Raw genomic sequence first — 15,120 nt, 5'->3', positions numbered from 1 at the left:
ACGCTGGCGGATATTACACACGATCATGAAGCAGGACGCTTCAACAGGTAAAAGAGAGCGCTAGAACAGAAAATGCAGGTTTTACACCATTCAACATAAGCAGACGAAGTAGCTCAGGTGGTTGCGGCGCCATCCGGTTTCAATGAAGAGAACAATTGCTACAACTAACCGGTGCTGGTTAGACCTAGCAGCTACCGAATCGCCCAGCGAAATAAAACAGAGCCCAAAATTATCGTCCATTCAATTTGTTATAAGCAAGATAAGGGGAAGCGAAAGACCAGTACCCAGTTTATAGCAAGTTCACGTAAGGAAAAACGCAGTAACACCGACGAGTTCACTTTGAAGCGACATGCTCCGCTTCAAAACTCACAGGAATGTTGACTGTCCTTGGGCATCTGCTGCTAGAGGAGCGTACGCTATGTCTGACGTTACCATCCGATTTCTTCGACCCTTTTCGCTGCAGCCAAACCACGCCATCCGCTTCCACTGTTTCGACCAATCAGGTATATCCGCTGCGGTAGATTATGACGCTCTTTATTATGACACCAACTCGGAATACGGGCCCTGCATTCCACTCTTTACACGAATACGCCCATATGGAGGTTAAAGAGAGTCATCTGTAATCTAGCGCACTCAAATCCAAAGAACGGAGTGCACTAGAGGACCGCTTACTCCATTTTTGCACCTTTCTGCTTAGAGTGTGCAGTGCCCAAAGAACCTTGATCTCATGCCCGGCTGCGCATTTAAGAGGGGTAGCGCACCGACGATTGACACCACAATCGACGTCGACGCCACGCAGAATGCCAGCCAGCTGCACCGAGTCTGTTTGGACATCCCTTTACCACCGTGGACTGAGTGAAAAAGTTTTCGCCGCTATTTCGCCTCGTACCAGATAATTTCACCTACTATATCAAAAGGACTCTGAAGTTGTTCATGGTGGAATGACAAGGTACGAGCGACGTCGACCCCGAACAGTAGTAGTGCAAGTCGTGGGTAGAAAGCCCTTTAATGAGCTCTAATATATCCATGTGTTACTATTTATGCACTTTATTTGAATGCGAAAGCTTTATATGTCGCATTACTTCAAAGCCCGTAGTGTGCATCACGGCACAAAAAATCGGAGAGCCATGGAGATGGCAAGAAGTGGAGAAACAGAGAGACAACTTTAGTTGCCACAGGTGCCGGGAATTAGGGCAGGCGGGTCCCGTGTGGCCCCAGGTGGAGGCGAAGTCATGGGCCCACGAAATGAGCGCAATTTGAGTGATCTTGTCGGGCTGGGTGAGCAGTGGGTCCCAGCTTTCATCAGAGGATGCTGTCAGGAGGGCCCGTGGGGCAGGATATTTTCCCATCCCCAAACTATAGGCGTCTGAGCGGCGGGCTATCCCTGGTTTCACTTTGTGTATGTGGGCTCGTATTCGTCACCGGCGATAAGTGGTAGCCCAGAGTGTCTAAGAATTGAGTGTGTCTGCAATCTGCGGAGCAGAGCGGTCTGTGCTCGGTCGAGGCGGTAAAGAGTGTCTCGTCTCTTTATGAAAATTAGTGATACCCCTGCCGAAAATTTCCGTAAGAAGCCTTGTGGAAAACTTATGGATTCCACATATTTCCACAAAAATTTATATGGATGCTGTATGGACTTATAGAGTCCACATATTTTTCCACAAAACTGTTTGTGGAAAGTTATGGATTTTGCGGAGTGCGTGGGGTGGTGGCGGACACATGTGGACAATGACTTTACGGGTGATGGACTTTTATGGATGGGTGTTATGGAGAGACTTTGTGGACCACAGGAGTCCATAAAATCTACTCTACGCGGAGTCTGTCAATTATGTATGGAAACTCATGGACAGTGTGGAAGTGGGTTGAGAACACAATTGAAGCTTGCAATTCCTGCAAAAGGCATACGACCAGGTATGCACAATGACCACAGCCTCCAGTGGGAGTATATTAGTACCAGATATAATCAATTTAATTTTATAGCCGCTGCGGTGGTGCAGTGGTTAAGGCGCTTGACTGCTGACCCGAAAGACGCGGGTTTGGTCCCAGCTGCGGCGGTCGCATTTCGATGGAGGCAAAATGCTAGAGGCTCGTGCACTGTGCTATATGTCAGTGGATGTTAAAGAATCCCAGGTGGTCGAAATTTCCGGAGGCCTTCTCTATGGCATCTCTCATATATGGCTCATTAAGCACCCCATAAACCACAATTAAGTAACACAAGGGAAGCATATACTTGCAATGTATACTCATACACATAATGATCGGTTTATTGAATGCAACTGATATATGCACTTCAGAACCAATATTTCTCATGTTTACAATGCGGTTTAGGAGCTGCAAATAAAACTGCTGAAAATCATAAGTAGCCGAGCCGACCATGCAGTGCTCAAGGAAATGCGCGCCAAAGAAACTAAATACATATATTTACAATAGATACATATCATCATCATCACATATATGTTATGGTACATGTATATTACATATATATATATATATATATATATATATATATATATATATATATATATATATATATATATATATATATATATATATATAACAGTCATTCATCTCTGATCCGGCAGAACGCATAGGTCATTTCTTGTTACTGAGTGAAATTGAGGTAACATTTTAGATACTTGATAATAAGAATAAGAGAAGAAAAGGTAATCACATGTACTTTTTAAATACATATATATCACACTTCAGCAACAAATAATTTACTGGATAACACAAAAAGTGAGGAAAATTTGATTTAATGTAGCTGCTATGAAAAGTAACCAAGAAATGAAAACAGAACTACAATACAGGACTGCAGCACAGATATACGCCATTTCAAGTCTTCGGTAAATTGTGCATCACCTTCTTCTGCAATACGTGTAATAGAAATGGCTTGGAAGTGATCACTATTTCGCGTGTCATTCTCTGAGCAGCAAGCCTTATAGCAACATTTCTGCCACTGACTACAGCTGAGAGCTCAAGGAATTCTGATAATCAATGACTGCACAGCGCACTTGCTGGTATGAGTTCAGTTCTTCAAAGCGTATGTATGGGCTTGCCCCTTAGCTCACAGACAATTTTTTTTCTCTGACCGCCCACTGTCACCACCAAACAAGAGCGTTGCAATGTACTGACCATTAAATGAAGCATGAAACAAATACTGGCATGTCACCTAAAAACATGTACCCAAGGAAAGGCTAAATTCAGGTCACAATATCAATGCAGTAAAACTGCTCTTGAAAAATGCAAAACAGTTCACAAGGTTCGTACAGACTCGAAAATGGGCAAATTCAAGGATATTGAAGGAATTCCAAGGCCTAGTTGGAGTATTTTGAAGGACTCAACACAATGCTACATGCGGCAGTTTGCAATACCAGGTACCAATTTTACTGAACAAAGTCGAGAGAAAAAAACATTTCAAGGAACAGCTTGTATTGCACTAAACCTACATAATATATGTTCCGTCTTTGAAAAACACGCTGCAGTGCATTGCACCAATATGTCGAACAGCAATCCGTTCTGCAAAACGGCAAATAGCAACTTCAGGGGAGCACCTGCCGCTTTTCCTGAATCTTCTGGCTGATGCTACACAGTTCCTCAGTCTTGCTTCGTGCAGCCTTCCTCAGACTATTTGATCTGACCACGTACTTCAGATCGTTAGCTGCTTAATTCTGCCTTTTCAGCATACGTATCCACTGAAGCCTGGAGGTCAGCTATTGTTGCCTGGAGTGTCTTTTTTTTTAATGCATCGATCTCTTCGTCGATGCAGCGCCTCTTTGATTCCCTGACATCGTCACATTGCTTCTTTTTTACTGCTTCCAGATATGCAGCATACTGCTGCCGGGCAGATGATACAGCAGTCCTCAGCTCTTTTGTAATAGGGACGTTAAGAACGCCCCCTGCCTTGTCCACAGCGTCACATACAATAGGTTGCGTAATGCACAACAGGTCCTTCAGGTTTTCTACAGCAATGAACTCTCAAATTTAGGCACACTTGCAAGGCTTCCAGAGCTCTTGTAGTGGAAATGTGGACCTGTGTAACATTTCAAATAAGTCATTTCAAAACTTAACACTACACATTTCAACACCAACTCTAATATGTGTGCATAGTGCACTCCCCCCCCCCCCCTGCAATTTCTCACACTTTGTACTCTCTCCTGGGATGAAGTGAGAAAGATAGCCGTGCTATACTTCCTCCTCACTCAAACTGGCACAGATTGAGATCAAAATGAAACCAAGAGTGTCCCCTCCCCAGATTTGTACTAGGGTACATTTTGCATTACACGTTGCACAGCCTCGGTGGGAGTGATATTCTGCTACTCAGCATGAGGCTGAAAGTTCAGTCCCAGCGGCAGGAAAATGAACAACTTTGCACATATTTCAGGACACCAGAGCTGCGAAATTAATGTCGTTCCTTCATAATAGCACACCCACATAAGCAGTTTACTTGCTGCGCAGTTCACTTAGAAAATTCCCTAGTGATAGAAGCATCTCGAATATGTTTAGTCATTCCTAAATAATAAAATATTTATCTTTTGGCGAGTCCTCTCCACTGTAATAGTCAATCTACCACAGTGGTTCTGTGTGGCATTCAGCTACTGATCCCCTGGTCATCTGATAGCAGCCGTATTCCAATGAAGGTGGAGTGCAAAAAGCTGTGTGCTGTGCGTTGTCAGCACGTGTTAAAGAAAACTATGCTGTCTGAATAATTCTGGTGCCCTTTACTTCAATGCAATCCACTTATGACGACATATAGAAAACCAGAAAATTTGATGGTTATAACCGATTAACGTTATATCTGGACTGGCAAAAAAAAAACACATCCATGTATTCCCCCATGCATGTAGGCATTACCCCGTAAATGTAAGGGCGCACAGCGTCTTGGCACTCTGCCAAGTTAGCCGAGCGAGCCACCCCACCCCCTCCGGAGCTCCCGTCAAAAGATAAACAGGCAGCAATGTTATCGGCATAATCATCATAGAGCATCTTGCTGCACTGCCAAGGACTGTGATGCAGACAGCGCAAAACGGGGAACGTGCAAGAAAAGGGAACACTTAAAAAAAGTAAATTCTCAACCACATTGGGCGGAAACTAATATTTTAGTCAATGTTGCGCGCCAGCGGCCAAGCAAGCTCCTCCCTCCAGCTATTGTGTCAACGATAGTGCTTGGTTCTCAAGGCCGTAGGCAACGCTCCCCCACGGATTTCGCCATGCCGGTCCGTTCGGAGAGTTTTTACCTCGTTCACTTCAAAGGATTTTGTTTTTTATCAAGCTTTCAGACAAAGTTTGACTGTAAATACCATCTGGGTGGCTAGAATCCTATCATTGTATCTGCTATTTCACCAATAATTCTATCGTTATATACGGTTTATTTTCATATAGTAGCAATGGGAGAATTGAGAAATCTAAAGAATTTGATCGTTATAAGCGATATATCGTTATATCTGGTATCATTATAAGTGGATTACACTGTACAGCACCTCTCATAGCCCAGGTATTGCTTTGGAACGTTCGACCGTGCTGTACAGTTTACTTTAAATTTTCACCGTGCGCTGTTAAAGGTGCACTATTTTTACTGTGGGAACTCAATCTACACAATCCGGGCGTTCTTGGAAACTTCGAATTATTGTCCTGTGTGGCTAATTGCCCTAACTATACCGGATTAAACATCCCGGCTCCCGCCTTTTGCTTGAACTCAACGCAATAGGTAAGCGGAGTCAACCAACGTGTGGAGTGCCTTTAGCCAGCCCAGTGGCGGCTTCACTTTCGCTTATTTTTAAGTTTCTGTGAATAAAAAGCTTCAGTCACAGACAATACAGGCACAGATTATGCCCATAGAAATAAAAATGCATGTGGACGTTTTGGTTCACGTGTCACTCCGCCAATGGCAGAGCGGCAAGCCGCCATGGGACTGCCCGACTGTTTGGTTGACTCCTCCTACCTGCCGTGTTGAGTTAAGAAAAAAAGATGGTGGGAGCCAGGACGTTTAATCCGGTTTAATTAGGGCAATCGGCCGCACAGGACAATAATTCGAAGTTTTTAACAATGCCCGGAATGTGTAGATAGAGTTCCCGTGGTAAAAAGACGAGTTCAGATTCTTCTTTACTGTGCCTTTAATCACGCTCAATGAAGTTTGGCAGCCTGCAAATGTACAGCCCCTCTTCTTCCGCAAATTCAATCAACACACATGGCGCATGGATATCTTTCAGTTTCAATACAGTAATAACACCTGAAACAGATCGAAAGCATTCCATGATGTGCGGAGGTAGCTTGTGCTGGCTTTCCATGCAAACAACCCTAGTGCACAACAAAATGCATTCTCTGGTTTCATTTTCGGTAACCTGAAAAATGCGGTTTATAACAAAGAAATCATTCTCTGTTGTGCAAATAGCTGTACTGTTGCTCTTCTTTGCCCTCTCATACATTGTGCTGTGCAGCACAGTGGAGCGGAAACTAAACCGAAAATGCTCCTCAAGAGAAGGAGCGTACCCAAAGCTCAGCATAAGGCTGTTTCTTTCTTCTGTTGAAAGCACGGGAAATGGGTCACAAGCTCCAAACATATAAGAGTTACCCACACGTGTTGCATTCAGAGTGAGTGGGTGCCCCAGCATTGTGCATATGAAATTTCTGGCTTGCTCCAGAACAGTGCAAAGTGCCATAGCCAAATCCACTTGCTGCAGCATAATCATTCTTTCAATGACCTGGTCAGGTGCCCCATTTGCTGATGTTATTGCTTTAAGCACCCTACCATTCCCAGTTTCAAAAACAAATGCCGAATGTGCCCACAGTGGCCCGAAGTTCTTAGCAGCCTTCGCGAGGTGGAGAAGCTGGTGGACGTTGAATGTCATCAGCCGCGCTCCATACAGTGCTGGCATCCGTGACACGAAGTCCTCTAGTAGTCGGCCTGCACCAAGATAGTACCAACATCTCACTGTAAAAATATCTAGTGATACCAAAAATGTAACGTGTAATTTAGGTGCGTTCCATTAGTAATATCAGATAAAGAAAGTAATTACGTGAACCACAAGAGGACAACTGATAAGTACTTTCTAGAATAAGCTGATAACCAGAGAAGGGATGTTGAACACTGCGGGAACATACTACAGGAAATGCAAGCCCATACGGCCGAGTCAGGCTTGAAACAGAAACACAGTATTTAATAATAAAAACAAACATGAGATAACTTTGGAAAAAAAGGATTGAGCCCACTGCTATGCGGCGCTCATGAAACCATGAGCTTCTAAGCGTCCTTTTAAGCATAGCATTACTTGGCTCATGCTTGGCTTGAACAGAATGTGTGTACAGAATGTGTCTGCAGAATGTGAACGAATTATGGATGGCCATAGAACAATTAACAGAGAGGAGAACACAGAGAGAGAGAGGGGAACCTCTAATGGTGAACAAAAAGCTGTCTAAATGGCATTCTTTAGAGAATATGCAACTGCAGCTGGAAACTACTAATCCTGATTGTCAAAAAAGTAAGAGAAATGTAGAGTATCGTGGTCAATAGACTGGACTGACTGCACGCTGAAAGCAGCGCTAGTCATTGAGGCACCCTAAGATAGACAATCCTGAATGCTGCTAAAAAAACTGAGCAGCTGCAGAGGGCTGCCACATCAACTCTTAGAGAAAGACCACCACTAAGCACAGCACACACAAGACTAGAGGCTGTAGCTCTCAATAGCTAACAAAAATGCGCTTTTTTCAGCAAAGAGACTATTTAATTAATCTTTCAGTACCCCTCAAGTGGGCAACAACATGCAAACACTCAACTTTTAAAGGGACACTGAGTGACAAATGAAGTAGGCCTGTATAGATTTAAGCAGCCTAATAAAAATGCAATGGGAACTCTTATGAACTAGAAAACAACACAAAATTAAATGTAGATATCACCACCATCAGTTGTTATCAGATGATAACTGCAATGATATGTAGGAAGTTTTCTCTCGCATATCCCTAGGTGAGATTGCCATGTGTTTCATGCAGTGACCGCAAAGTCCTTTCCACTCAAGTCGTCACGAATTTGAATCAAGTCTCATTTGCAGGTTCGTCCATAAGCTATATAAGACTACATTAGTACGTCCTGCACTGGCACCACTTTAGTGAAATATTCAAAAATGACACAATCTATAGAGCAAAGAATAAAAGAATCAGAAGCAGCACAAATACTACAAACCACAATAAACTGTTCATGACAAACACCTGCAGACCATAAGCACAAGGCTCTCCTTGCTTTGAGATGACACATTTTTTCCCTGAACTACCAATAAGTACTTTTGGTGCCTAGCTTCAAATACTGCATTATACAGCTGGGCCTCATCTGCATGATTGATTTGCTGCAATGTCAACTCTTCCAGCAGTAGGGTGAATTGGCTTCAACCAGCAATGCAAAGTGGTTCAGGTAGCTCTAAGGTAGTATGCCCAAGCAGCAGGGCAGGGCATAAAAAAGCAACCAATGCCGCCATTCGCTGGCTTTCCAGTGGCACTTGTCCTCGAGCGAACGTGGCAGACAGGTGAATGAATGAGGTGGCTTTATTGCCAGCAGCCTTCCGTCCCCTTTGGCCATGGTTACGGGGCGCCCTGCACAAATAAAAATGTTGTGTACTTGGCGCTGGTGTCCACGTCACAAGGGCAATGGCTTATCACTGTTTACTGTTCTATTCTAAAAAGCAGCTTTCTAACCATAGCAGCTGAAGCTGCATGCACAAATTTTTTGGGCCCTTTTAAGCATTAAATTTCAACATAGCAGCAGGACATCATGTAAAAAAAGGGCACTGAAATGACGTCAGGCACTTACGTTGCATACAAAACATTGAGAAGGGTAACAGAACAAAAAATCTCTGCCTTTGTCTTCACATGCTGCAGACAAATTCACACAAACTGGCTGAGAAGATGGCATTGGCTGCTGTTACGCAGAATTAGGACATAAGTGAACCAACATGAACGGCGGTGGATTAGGTTACGTTCCAGCATGGCACAACATACCAAGATGTTATGTCGCACAGCTCACAATTCCAAGGTGAAAATTATGACACCACTTTGTTTTGACTCATAATTCAAGCTCTATAAATGAATTTTTTCTGGATCCAATGCCATAAGTTTATGGAGACCCGCCGTGGTGTCTCAGTGGCTAGGGTGCTCGGCTACTGAGCCGGAGTTCCCATGTTCGAATCCAACCACAGATGCCACGTTTTGCATCGATGGAGGTGAAATGCAAAAACGGGCCGTGTGTTGTGCGACATCAGTGCACGTTAAAGATCCCCAGGTGGTCGAAATTATTCCCCAGCCCTACACTAGGAGCCCTCTTTCATCTATTCTTTCACTCCCATAGTTTCTGCGCCATTTCCTTTCCTCAAAAGCCAATTTTGATGTATATGGAATGCAATATCAGATAGAGAAATTAATTGCACTGCTGTTTTTGCATGCAGCCAGAAATGTTTAAATTAGAAGGTGCAGCATTAAACTTCAAGTGATATAAACAAGATGCTAAGAAATTGAAATTTTTGCCAAAGTTGCATTCTGCAAGCTGTTGGTGATTGCTTACAACCAATGCAAATAATATGAACCCCTACTGGCGTTCAGTGGCACTGCGTGGCTGTCATGCAAATCTTACCCAGGTTCCTTTTTTCGAGGTGCACAAATGCAGCTTACCCAACTTTCTGAACACTCAAGCATGCCAGACTGTTCTTTCTTATGTTTGTGAAACTATGAACCTCCTCATGCTCATAAGTCCCTTAGTGCTTTTTCGTAAGTTAGTTATTTTTCATGTCTAATTTTGATAGCAGGACATAGGACCACACCTTGTTTGAGGAGCCAGCTGAATGAGCACTGCAACTTGAAAATCAAAGATAAGCTCCATCATGTCCGCAGCTGAACTAAACGGCAACAGTTAATTAACTCTTTCTGGTCAGGTATAGCTTCCCCACTGACTCCTGCAATGGTCAGCATTCTTCTGGTCTTTCCAGCTCCTCGCAATGAAAGGGAGTGCCACATCATGACTTGGTTATAAACATTTATTTACAGCCCTGTGCCGAACCATGCCGGACTATACCAACCACACGCACACTTTTCCACTGTCGGGTGATGCCCGAGGTATGACCAAAAAGGGTTAAGGAGTACCAGCCAGCAACAACCTTTGTTATCTATTTTCTCCTATGCTTAATTTGGTCAATGTAGTACCCTTCAGCAATGTAGTACAGAGTATTAGAAAAATTTTTAAGGTTACTTAGTGCCATAATGTGTAAAAGTGTAGCCTTTTTACTTTCTCCGCTACTTACCAATGTAGAACGGTTGCTGAGAGTTTGCTGAATCAAACCACTGGTCAGTAAGGCATTTCGCGACCCCAATGAGCACACAATGCATATACTCCACTGTGTGGCCAAACACAATGTTAAAGTGTTTCAGGTTATTCAGTGGTGACTGCCCTTTAAGCCCATTCACAGCATCTTTGATCTTCTCCGCAAACTCCATGTCTTTCGACATCTCCCCTGGGGTCCGCTCCTCACCGACTGTAACACTCATGTACCTTTGGGCCCCTGTTGAAAGGAGAGAAATAGTGTTCATGCTCGATTATTTGCCTGCAGAAAGCAGAACCTACAGGAATTAAGCAATGCCTGCATATGTTTTATGCACTAAACTATTATGAGCAAAAGTAATCGATCCAACTGTCCATGGTGCGAACCATATGCCACGCTGCATGCTGGCGCTGCCTGACGAAACGCTCATATTGTTGAAAACGTCGCAGTGTGCCAATCTTGACACTAGGAGGACTTCGTCAGGTAGCACCCACATGTATACAGTGCAGCTTGGTTTGGAATGCAGACTGAAAGCCCTTACTTTTGCTTATGACAGTACTCTTGCTGGGTATAAGTCACTCACGTGACATTCGCATTATGTGTCTAGGTGGGGAATTTTAGGCCCGCCTTCAATACTTTGCACCTCATATCTGCTGTCACGGATAAGTGTGGCACATCATCTATATCACATGTTTCTAATGGCAAATTTTGCAGCAGCCAGAGCTTTCAAAAAGTGCACTGACAACTTTGATACAAACTGACCGCTGCAAATGCAACGTTTTTCCTTAGCAGTATTTGAACACCGCTTCAACTTATCCATTTTTTGGTCATAGCTAGCTCAGACAGAACACCCTAAATGCATTTCAGGGCATATTACAAGCTGTTCAAAATTAAGATATGAAATTATTAAGCATATCCACAAAGTTAACATACATGCACAAGTGTTCAGCCAGATGCAATGACAAATTTGATCAACCATACCTTCGTGAAACTCGGCAAAATTGTAGCACCAAGGGCAGCCGAAGAGACCATTAAACTGGACCATGTTGATCACAGATGCTCGGGCTGGCGCATCCACGCAGCAGCACAGTACACGAAGTCCTGATGACAGCAATGTATGACCTGCCTTCCAAGTGATCTTGCCAAACTGATTGATCTCTTCAACAAATTTGGTTAAGAAGGTTCTCATGTACGGGGGCTGGCCGAACCACAGCCCACCTATCAAGCAGTTCTTTAGCCTGTCGCAAGGTGGCAGCTCGTTAATCAAAAACTGGATTGGCCACACAGATGATGACGATGACTTGAATACGGGGCTTCCATCTGTGTTGATAGTGATGGTAAGATCCATCCAGCCAATTTTGCCGCTCTTCCTCAACTCCTCGGCCATAGATTCACTTGTGATGTCCTGCAACAGTGCGGCTTCTCCTTGCTGAATGACTGCCTTTAAGTTCACACGTCTTTCAAACAATGCAGCCTTTGATTTTGCAAGCAAACATTTCATCTGTTCTTTCATATCTAAAATGATGAAAAAATGTCCCCTAGCTTTTAGAACACAAAGTTCCGTGCTAACGTCGCAGTCCGGGCACCTCGTTGATGACATTCCGGGCACTGACACAAGCACACTGCCACAGGTGTCACAATAAAAAAACCGCTTCACCAGCCTTTCCATGCGCGACGACCAAAGCTTTCGGAACACAAACTTTGACCGAGGAAGTGCATCACCTTTACAGCCAAACAGACCATCTATGAGGCGCAGCAGATCATTCAGGGCCTCCCAAGTGAGGCCATGAGTGACGACAAACGCCATTATCATTATGATCGCGGCTGCCTTTGTCGTTGTGGAGCCGGGAAGTATTGCTGCCTCAAGCTCGACAAAGTCCGATGCCAGAAACTCGCGTTCGCCGCCGCCGTTTTCGGTTTCTCCCGACATAGAACTGCGGTCTTCGTGTGTTTCGCCAAGCCGGTCAGAGTCGTCTGTTTGGAACAAATCTTCGTCATCGGCATACGAGCTGCCGCCTGCCTGCTCATCGTGGGCACTCAAAGTAGGCGAGGCTGGCTGCGCCGCTTGTTCTGCTGCTGGTTGCTCGCCACTTGGAAGGTTCAGCAAATCGCCCACAATGCCTCCGCCGTTGACATCTCCGTCGTTGGCAGCTGAGGCAGCTGACGTCGATGAGGCACAATGCTGAGTGCGAAGCCGCACTTCTTGCTGCCTCCTGTAAAGTGTGGTCTTCGGGACAACAAACGGTTCGTCTTTGTAGAAATAACGCTTCCGTCGTTTCTTGGTCACATCCCCATCCATAGTAGTCTAAGAAAAACTAAATGAAACAGACAGGCAAAAAATACCAAACTATAATGGGAGAAAATGAACAAAATAGCAGCAAAAGGTGACAACAAAGTGACCACTGCTCTATCGGTCTTGACAGGCCTTGACTCTTGAAGTCTTGATTGTCTTGACTTTCGCCCTCCGGATACAACCGCGAAATGCGCTGTGCAAAACACTGTAGCAATTTGAAGTCCACTCGGTACCTGCAGTCGGCTTTATTCTACCCAAAAAAGAACTGTAAAGTTTATAAGTATTCATTAAAATATGCTCCGCCTGCGCGCTAGAAAAAATTGCCTTTTCAAAGCATGGCCATAACAAGCCAAAAGTATCCAAAGCTTCTAGCCATCGTAGCTGTGTTAGGTATTAGGTGCAATTTTTTGGGGTCCCTAGCTGCGCTGCTTTGTTAGCCTACGAAAATATTTTTTTATTATGGATCCGTTGCTCGCATACGTGCTGTATAAAGACGGTGAAAAGGCCGTCGTGCCAGTCAGCCTAATTAAAGATTATTGCCCAAAATCTAGAAAGGAGTTGGCGAAAAACAAGTTGGTCTACTGGCGAGACAACGACGCTCCGGATGACGGTGATGAAGATTATTATCCTGGCGATATAGAAGAACTGGCTGTTAAGTGGCAACAGTATTTTTGTCCACACTAAGAAATCCGGAACGCAGTCGCGTTGCTACGCTTGTAGGAGGTGTGCGAATTTATAAACTATCGCAGCGCGCGTGACGCTAGTGCATGCGGTACAGCTGCCTTTGAGGGTACCCCTCGCGAGTGCAGGCGGGCGTGACAAGAACTGGAGAGACCAGGAAATGCTAAGCTGTTTGCCCTCGCAATTTCGTTGAGCAGGGCTTTTTCTGGAGAAAACCCGCAACAGACTGTCGCTAGCATTCGTGATGACAGCGGTTTTGTCACTTCATCATAAGTCGCTATCGGGGTACAGCTTTGCTTGCAGGTCTTGCGCGGCTTCAACTTTCCGGTAGTCATTCCCACCCGACTGCGCACGTTGCTGAGTCAGCGTATTGTACTCGTCTACTCTAGAGACATAAGAAGAAACACGTGATCAACAAATGTGCAGTGTTGAGCCATGATTACTTACGATACTCATAGATATAACATGCGTGAGTGGACAAGCTAACACATCAGGGAGGGCGCACTGCACGTATTGTGACAACACAAGCCGCCGCGTCGGCTGAGTGGTTATGGTGCTCGGCTGCTGGCCCGAAAGACGCGGGTTCGATCCTGGCCGCGGTGGTCGAATTTCCATGGAGGCGAAATTCTAGAGGCCCGTGTGCTGTGCGATGTCAGTGCACGGTAAAGAACCCAGGTGGTCGAAATTTTCGGAGCCCTTCACTACGGCGTCTCTCATAGCCTGAGTCGCTTTGGGATGTTAAACCTTAATAAACCATAAACCATATTGTGACAACAAGCGCACATAGTCAGATACCACTAACAAACAAATATTCTATGTTCCTGTCCTCCCTTCACTTCTAGCAGGGGTCTCAAACCCACTGCTATGCAGAACGCATTGAGGAAATTTCGTCCCCCATGGGCAAGGAGAAAGGGATCAACGTCATTGTTGCATCATGCCCCTGGCTTCCTGCTTACTTAATTTCAGCTTTGGCAGAGTGTAACTCGCATTCAACAGCCAGCTAACTGTGCCTTGCATGCCGAGAATACTGACGTTTTTCGAAAACTGAAATCGGCATACTTTTATCGGTTTATTTTGGTTTTATCTGAAATGTCGAACCCCTACTTGTAAGTGACGTGCTCAAGTAGCCTAACTGTTTGCAAAGAGAATGGCTTTGGTTCCTGGAGATTACACAGCAACTCTATCCAAATATGATAGGCAACGTTATGAGGAGAAAACAAACAGCTGGACCCTTTCGCACTGCGGGCAAGCAATTGCATCCAGGACATTGACTTGTGGCCATGCGTGGTTACTTCAGGCATTCACTAATTCTGAATGTTAAGAAAAAGCCTCATTACTCATAAGCAACTGAAGTTGTGGAAGGCGCTGAGGCCTACAACTTGTAATGAGCGACTGGGTGCACGAGCCGTCAGTGAAAGAAGCGTCGGCTGACACCATATTCATGGTAACAAAAGTGAGGCGGCTTCTTTTCCACCTTAACTTGGGCTGATTGTGTATTTTATTCGCAGGTAGACCATGTGCAAAGCCAGAACCAGGCTCTGCTAACTGCGTGGGTGGTGGCCAATAGCGGAGGCGATGTAATCGCTGCACACTGCACCTGCATAACAGGGAATGGCAAATCCTGTTAACATATTGCTGCACCCTTTTCTTCATCGAGTATGGCGTGCATCGAATGTGACTTCCACTTTTCATATGTGGGCTGGAAGCCAGGTGTTCGCGCTGTCAATGCAAGAACACTCTCGGTGCGCACACACGCCATGCTCAATGAAGAAAAAGATGCAGCAATATGGTAACAGGCTTTGCCATTCCCTGTCATGCAGGTGCAGTGTGCAGCGATTACATCGCCTCCGCTCTTGG

General features: G+C 44.8%; 1 protein-coding gene and 1 long non-coding RNA gene across 2 annotated transcripts in view; one reads left to right on the top strand and one right to left on the bottom strand.

Moving 5' to 3' along the window:
- The window catches only part of LOC144110839 (uncharacterized), a 73,964-nt gene that overhangs the window by 42,680 nt on the left and 16,164 nt on the right, over positions 1-15,120 (top strand). The window lies entirely within an intron of this gene.
- Positions 8,847-12,588, bottom strand: LOC144110817 (uncharacterized). Its single transcript, XM_077643910.1, has 3 exons — positions 11,271-12,588; positions 10,272-10,529; positions 8,847-8,899 (listed from the first exon to the last, which is right to left on the bottom strand). The coding sequence occupies exons 1-3, from the start codon at positions 12,586-12,588 to the stop codon at positions 8,847-8,849; spliced, it is 1,629 nt and encodes a 542-aa protein (XP_077500036.1).

This window comes from Amblyomma americanum, chromosome 11, assembly GCF_052857255.1.
Source record: "Amblyomma americanum isolate KBUSLIRL-KWMA chromosome 11, ASM5285725v1, whole genome shotgun sequence".
In the NCBI taxonomy this organism is placed as follows: Eukaryota; Metazoa; Arthropoda; class Arachnida; order Ixodida; family Ixodidae; genus Amblyomma; species Amblyomma americanum.
The sequence above is the reverse complement of the archived record's forward strand: the minus strand, read 5'-3'. Positions and strand labels throughout refer to the sequence as shown.

Excerpts from the sequence above, each read along its gene's own strand:
- LOC144110817 (XM_077643910.1), bottom strand. The coding sequence starts at position 12,588 with ATGGATGGGGATGTGACCAAGAAACGACGGAAGCGTTATTTCTACAAA. Across the intron at positions 10,530-11,270 it reads TTTTGCCGAGTTTCACGAAG|GGGCCCAAAGGTACATGAGT; the intron begins GTATGGTTGATC and ends TCCTTTCAACAG. Across the intron at positions 8,900-10,271 it reads TCAGCAACCGTTCTACATTG|CAGCCAATGCCATCTTCTCA; the intron begins GTAAGTAGCGGA and ends TCTGCGTAACAG.